The sequence below is a fragment of the Kogia breviceps genome, chromosome 19 (assembly GCF_026419965.1).
Source record: "Kogia breviceps isolate mKogBre1 chromosome 19, mKogBre1 haplotype 1, whole genome shotgun sequence".
NCBI classification, from domain to species: Eukaryota; Metazoa; Chordata; class Mammalia; order Artiodactyla; family Physeteridae; genus Kogia; species Kogia breviceps.
Window position 1 is genome coordinate 35478694 of NC_081328.1, and position 7500 is coordinate 35486193.

General features: G+C 57.3%; 1 protein-coding gene across 1 annotated transcript; it reads left to right on the forward strand.

The window, feature by feature from the left end:
- Window positions 1-956: 956 nt before the first annotated feature.
- Window positions 957-2786, forward strand: HOXB13 (homeobox B13). Its single transcript, XM_059047110.1, has 2 exons — window positions 957-1560; window positions 2533-2786. The coding sequence occupies exons 1-2, from the start codon at window positions 957-959 to the stop codon at window positions 2784-2786; spliced, it is 858 nt and encodes a 285-aa protein (XP_058903093.1).
- The last annotated feature ends 4714 nt before the right edge of the window (window positions 2787-7500 follow it).

Genomic DNA, 7500 nt, shown 5'->3' on the forward strand with positions numbered 1-7500 from the left:
CTCCCTCCCACCCCTCTCCGAATCCGGAGCTTTCTGGGCAGAAACTGGAGTCCCTGGGGAAGAGAAGTCCCAGGCACTTCCCTGGGCCCGGGAGCAGCTTATTACTGCGCATCCAGGATGGAAAGGGCACCTGGAGTGAACTGGGATGCTAGTACCTAGGACTCAAAGCAAGGGGCTTCCAGAAATACCCTTTCATCCTCATTTTCCAGCCTCCTCTGACTCAGGCACATTCCCGGGTTCCCCTTTCAGGCCCAGAGCGGCTTCCCGGCCCCACCCCCGACTCCCCTTCCCCCCACGAGATGGACACTTTATAGGGAGAGCTTTTTATTCTCTCGTTAAACCTGCCAAAGCACAGGAGACAGAGAGCCAGGGAGGGAGAGGAGGCGACCGAGGTGGGGCGGGCTCCACGTCCCCTCTCCCGCCTTCCACTACTCCCCCCCCCAACCCCCGACGTAGCTGGATTGCTGCAAACTGGAAAGCAGCGAAAGGACACCTCCTCTCTTTTCTCTCGTTTTCAAATGCAATAAAAAAACCGAGAGAGGGAGAGAGGGAGGGAGGGAGAGAAGGAGAAAGGGGGGAGGTAGGGAGGAAGAGAGAGAGAGAGGGAGAGGAAGAGAGAGAGAGGGAGAGGAAGAGAGAGAGGGACTGAAGGAGAGAGGGAGGGAGGGAGGGAGGGAGGGAGAGAGAGAGAAAGAGAAAGCGGGGGTAAAGTATTTTCGCAATTTCTGCCATGAAGATTTTATTAGCTTCTCTCCGCCAGGCCGCAGCCAATCAGCGCGCGTGCCCGGGCACCTGCGTCTCCTGCGTCAAGACGGCCGGGCTGAGCGAATGCAGGCGCCGAGAGAGCTGGGAGCGATTTAAAACGCTTTGGATTCCCGGGGCCTGGGTGGGGAGAGCGAGCTGGGTGCCCCCTGTATCCCCCACCCCCAGCACCCCATGAGCCGACCCTCGGCCCCATGGAGCCCGGCAGTTATGCCACCTTGGACGGGGCCAAGGAAATCGAAGGCTTGCTGGGAGCCGGAGGGAGTCGGAATCTGGTCGCCCACTCCCCACTGACCAGCCACCCAGCGACGGCGCCTACGCTTATGCCCGCTGTCAACTACGCCCCCCTGGATCTGCCAGGCTCTGCGGAACCACCAAAGCAGTGCCACCCATGCCCCGGGGTGCCCCAGGGGGCGTCCCCAGCTCCGGTGCCGTACGGCTACTTTGGAGGCGGGTACTACTCCTGCCGAGTGTCCCGGAGCTCGCTGAAACCCTGTGCCCAGGCGGCCACCCTGGCCGCCTACCCTGCGGAGACTCCCGCGGCCGGGGAGGAGTACCCCAGCCGCCCCACCGAGTTTGCCTTCTACCCGGGGTACGCGGGACCCTACCAGCCTATGGCCAGTTACCTGGATGTGTCGGTGGTGCAGACCTTGGGCGCCCCTGGGGAGCCTCGCCATGACTCCCTGCTGCCTGTGGACAGTTACCAGCCCTGGGCCCTCACCGGGGGCTGGAACAGCCAGATGTGTTGCCAGGGAGAACAAAACCCACCGGGTCCCTTCTGGAAGGCGGCATTTGCAGGTAAACTGCCCACTACTCTGGATCCCCTTGGCGCTGAGTGTGGGGTTGTAGGCCTTGCTGGCACTTGCCTGGGAGGAGGTGGAGGGAGACTTGGGGCTGGTGAGGAGGAGCTTGGTTCTCCTTGGTTGGCTATTAGGACTCTGAAGGAGGGTCCAGGCAGTTAGAGAGCCTGGGTAGAGGCCCCAGAGGGTCTGTGTGAGGGCCTGAGCTGCGGGCTATCTGAAGCCTGAGGACCACCAAGCCCCTGACCTCCCCAGGAGGCCTTGGGACCAGCCTTTCAATATGTTGGTGTGTTTGGCTCTCTTTGCTGTTGTTTGGGGCTCAGGGTATCCCTGCCCAGCAGGATCCCAGTTTAATTCTTCAAAAGGGTCAAATAATTCTCAATTCATTGAGTATGGGGTACAGTGGGGTGAGTGGGAACAGAGAAATTGGATGTTCTGTAAAGAATACAACCCCTCACTTTCTCTCAGATGAGTTTTTCAGTTTCCAAAGGGAAGTTTAGATTTCCTGCAGCCATGGCTTAGCTGTGTGCATTAGTGCATGTGTGTGTTGGGAGTGGAGGCAGAAACGTGTTCCCCCCGTACAGAACTTGCTTGTAGTATCTATAAGAATGGCCAAGAGTTGGAAAATGCATGTGAGGGTGGACATATGTAGACAGTGGGCAAAGGTCTGGCTAATGGGTCTGATGGGTGTGTTTGCAGACTTGCAGGTGTGAGGGCAGTGAAGAGTGAGGGTGGCCTGCAGAAACCGCTTTCCAAGGCTGGGTGGTGATCAGAGCTGGAAGCCGAGGTGTCCTCTTGTGCTTTGGGGGAACAGGAGTGCACGAATGCCTGTAGGGTTACCTGAGTGCTCCTGCAGGATTACTTAGCTTGTGGGGCCTGGGTCTGCGCCTGAGCTTGCGCCAGGCGGTGGTGTGAGTATGTCTTGGTGGTGTGAGTATGTCTTTCTCTCCCTCCCTCTCCTGCCGCGCAGACTCGAGCGCGCAGCACCCTCCAGACGGCTGCGCCTTCCGCCGCGGCCGCAAGAAACGCATTCCCTACAGCAAGGGGCAGCTGCGGGAGCTGGAGCGCGAGTATTCGGCTAACAAGTTCATCACAAAAGACAAGAGGCGCAAGATCTCGGCGGCCACCAGCCTCTCAGAGCGCCAAATCACCATCTGGTTTCAGAATCGCCGGGTCAAGGAGAAGAAAGTCCTCGCCAAGGTCAAAACCAGCGCTATTCCTTGAGGGAGCTCCCTGGCTGTGCCTGGGGATGGGGGGGAGGAGGAAGTCGGAGTATCCTGGGGAGACCAGGAGCCTGCCACAGCCAGGCTGGGGCCCAGGACTCTGCTGAGAGGCCCCCAGAGGTGACACTCTTCCCAGACCAATGCTCCTGGGCTGTTCCTCAGGGACAGCTTGGGTACCCCATTGGTCCCAGAGAGCCAGCGAGGCCCAGAGTTACAGCCCAGTCCACCAGGTAACACCACCCAAAGGACCTTGTCCCAGTCATAATCATTCATCCTGGCAGTGGCAATAATCGCCATAACCAGTACTAGTTGCCATGATAATTAGTATCATATTTTCTATCTAGAGCTCTGTAGAGCACTTTAGAAACCGCTTTCATGGATTGAGCTGATTACGAATAAACTTGCAAGGAGACCGGTGGCAGGAGAGCTTCCTCTGGAACCCCTTCCATTTCCAAAGCCCATCCCCATCCCAGTGAAGGCAGGGGAGACAAGAAATGGCAGATTCACCCCTGTGACTATGTGCCCCTTTAGCATTTTTCTAAGATGACAGCTGGGCAGGATGGACAACACTGGAGGGTGCATCTCCCTCCCTCCATGCCCGTCTCCTAGGTTGTACCCACTGGTCTCAGAAGTCCGCTTCCCCAACTCTTCAATTTTGTCCGTGTGAGAAAAACAAGCCAGCGAGCTGCCCTGCAGGGTCTGTTCTCCTTCCTTGCAGAGAAATGGGGTTTGAGAAAGTGCCTGGATAATTCACCACTTCCTCTCCAAAACTTTCCAAACCCTCCCTTAATGTTCCTGGTGGTTCTGACCTAAGGAGGTCATGGTTCATTGGGCATTTGGGAGCCGCATGAAATAGATATTTGTGGCCTTGTAGACGGAGCCCCTCCCAGGCACAACGGTTACAGAATGAGGGAATAATAGCCTATCCATGGTAGGCACGTCCCAAACACACTGGTATAGCCCAGAAGGAGGAAAAAAAAAACCCAAAACAGAAAATGGCTCCTTCACTACCCATTCCTCCTCTGCTTGCCTGCCGGTGACACCGAAGAGCTTGCAGGGCTCAGGCCTGGGAGCCGCGGAAGGCTCTTTTTCGAGTGAAAGAACCACGGGCGGCGGAAGCCCAAAGACCCCGTCTCAGAGTGGGGAACGGCAGGCAGCCGAGACAATGGGCACAGACTCGTTTCCTTTTCACTTTGTGCTGGTTCAGTCCACGTACCCTGAATTCTGGGTGGGTGGAGGGCAGGTTGGCGCCAACTCTGTTTTCCGCAGCCACGTAGACAGTATGGGAACAGTGCGGAGTTCCAAAAACCTGGGGCAGACCGGCTCTTAGCAGAGCCGGGGACCCTGATGTCCTGTACCTGGGCCCTGTGCCCGGTGGGACTCGCTACCTTGGCCGCGCAGCAAATCAGCGGGTTTGAGCTGGATCTTCCTGCAGCCCAGGCTGGAGGATTCCGGCAGACACTCTCTCCCGGCGATCGAGCGCACAGGCGTGAAGTGGAGAGGACCCAACGCCGGACCCACGATCTCAGCCACCGAGCAGCGAGTAGGCGGGAGGCGAGCAGCCCGAGGGAGGCCTCCGGCCACGGTCTCGACGGCCGCTCCATCTCGGAGCAGGCTCCTCCTTCTCCAGGAAACCCTGGGTTGGCCGCCGCAGCCGAAGAATTCGAGTCGGGTGGGATCCCAGTCCTGGCTCTTCTTCCGGGAAAGAGTTGGGAAGACTGTTCTAAATCTTTTTTACCAAAGAGGATCCCGAGGCTGAGGGGAAGGGCCCCGACGGGCAGTCACCCTCCCTCCCCTGGGTCTCCTTGGAATGCGTGTGCTTGGGGAAGGGGAGGGTGTCAATTTCTTGATTTAAACAATTCTTCCAGGCCCCGCGGTCCAGTTTAAGCTCCCTGGTATCGCGTCCCGCCCAGGGGAAGTTACTTTCTGCCTTCCACGTTCTCCTTCAAGCTTAGCCTCAAGCGAGGAGCTTTTAATATCGCAAGTTCTCAAGCTTAGTGGGTGCGTCCCCCTCCCTCGCCGCTTCAGAAAGAGCGAGACTTCAGCGCAGATAGGCCCACGGGTAGAGAGAGCGCCCTGGTGCCGGCTCCCCACATGGGGAGGAGAGAGGCCGCAAGAGAGGTTGCCACTTGGACTTCCTGAGATGGGGTAGGTAGAGGCCTAAGGAGTCAGAGGCCTCGAGACTCTGGACTCCCAGAGCGCTAACTCCTCCACTCCGCTATCAAGCCCTTAAAGTTTCGGAGCTCTTCTATTATTCCTTCTCAATAATTTTAGAACAGACAAAAGATTTGGGATTTTAGAGATTTAATTCGCTTCCAGTGTGTTTGGCCTATTAAGAAGACAAGGGCGCCCCCTACCGGTAGAAGCTCGCCATTTCGCCATTTCAGGGAAACCCGCCGGTCTGCTCGTCTTTAACCACCTCAACCGAGCCTCTGGCTTCCAGATGCCTGGGGCGTCGGGCCTTCGGGGTTGGGGAGTTCGGGGCTGCGTGTGAGAGCGCCGGGACCCGGAGTCGCCTGGAATTGGTCCAGGGTATAGGCAAATGTATCGGTCCAGCGGCTGATTCAGGAGGAAGGCTAGGAGAGCAGCGAGCGATCTCGAATAGTGAAAAAACAGGGCGGCCAGCATTCCCGGGAGCAAGGCTGCGGCGCCATCAGCCCTCGGTCCAGGTCTTCGTTCCACTGGAGTATTATATTTATCTTCCTCGCCAGGCCAATTCGCGGCGGACCCCTCTCCTCCCCTTTTATCCCCCCGACTCATTTACTTGTGTGGAACCTGTGCAAAAACATTTTTTTAAATTTCGCTTTGTATTAAACCCTTTTATGGAAGCTCTTTCCAAACACCAATTTTACTCCCGAGGCAAACTATACCCCCTCCCACCGAGGCCGACCATTTAAAAATCTTTCAGTACTTTGTGTCAAAATTACAACAAAATATATCTACATGTATTTGCCTGTAGCTATTTGCTTTTTAAATAGGGCCATTTTAAGCTACAGGAGAGAGGGTTTTGCTAAATTTAGACTGAAATGTGCTGACTATAACGTTCACAAATAGGTAAATTCAAACAACATTCTCATGAACAAATAAACGCAGAGGCGCACAAATAGACTCCGGAAAATACACCGGGCGTCTTTTCACCAGCGAGGTGTAATTTTATTCGGAGCTGCCCTCCGCGCCCTCTCCCTTACTCGGAGCAGAACATCCCCGGTTGAGTCTCAGCAAACGTCGAAACAGGATCCGAGGGTCGCGTCTACGCTGCTCCAGGACCGAAATCACTTACTTCCAACTCCAAACCAGGTGGATTTTATTAGGCCTCCAGAGGCCGACTTAGGGGGTAGTGGTGGAGAAGTGCATAGACGTGACCTCCGGAAGCTCTTTTCGAATCTAGGTTCTCGAAGCAGCCCAGCGGAGAGCGAACCCGAGGCTCTGGCTCCAGGGTCCTTCACTCGTGCTGGCAAACGCTTCCCACCATCCTGGAAGTCGCGAGGCCGAAGCCGGCGACTCTGCACCGCCGTGCCCCCCTCCGCAATCACCCCTAGCTAGCCACCCCTACTCTGAGTGTTTCGAGGACCAGAAGATGTCCTGCGGCAGGAAAAAGGCCCAGATCAAGACCCCCCAGTTCTACGAGAGGCGCGGCTACCCTCCTCCCCTCCCCTCCTCCAGTCCCCCTCCTCCCCTTAATTTAAGTTTTATTCAAGGTCCTAAGTGCTGCACTTTAATTAGGTTTCCTTCGGGGGAAACCCTCTGTGCCCCCGCCCCCGTCCGGTCTAATAGAAACCCCAGAGCTTCAAACGTGAATTAAATAAATGAACCCGTTACCGTAAACTGGCAATAAAGCGCGGAGGCAACTGCTGCGGAGGGGGCGAAAGGAGAGGTTCCGTTGTTTTTGAAAGAAATTTATACCACATTCTCACCCACCTGAATAGTCCCTCTCCGGGAAAGTGGGGAGAAAGCACTGGATCGGCCCTCGGCCTCTCACCCGAGTGGGACACCCCGCCCCTCCCCCCAGGCGCTGGCCTGGGCCCGGGGAGAGATTTTAAAACATCCAATGGGGAACTGATGCCAGGCTTTCTTCCTCTCTAGGCTACCAGTTACTTTTGTGTCGAAAGCGGGTGGGGGTGGTCGGAGCAGACGGAGAAGGAGTTCCACCACTGGTCCCCCTCCCCTAAATTGCCTCTAAAGTGACAGGGAGCGGCAAGAGTTCAATCACCCTCGGAAAGTTAGGGAGGGAAGGGCGGTTTGCCGGCGCCCAGAGGTGAGGGTCGGGTCGGGGACTTTGCCATTGAACTTGAAGTTTCAGGCCTTTGGTCTCCGCTGCCCTTACCCCCACTCTCCTCAACTCTTTATGGGAAGGGGTCCCATCTCTGGCCTCGGGAAGGAGGAAGGAGGCCAAGCGGCGTTGGAGGGGCCAGAGCGACCAGAAGACCGTCCAGCGACGCCGAGGTTGGCGGGGAGACGAGGCGGCCCCGGGCTGCAGTGAGGAGGAGGTACTCCAGCCTCCTCTGGGCTCGCAGACGCGAGGTGGGGACCCTGGGGCTGTGCGCTGCCGTCTCCCTGAGCCTCGCCCCAGACTCGGCTGGCGGGGGGGGGGGTGGCACCCAGTGCCGCGCTCCGGTCCTTCCTCCTCTAGCCTAAGGTGCGCGAGCCGAACCCTGCACCACTCGGAGGCTGGAACGTTCCGGCCGGCGCTGCCCCAGCTCAGGGCCTTGGCGCCC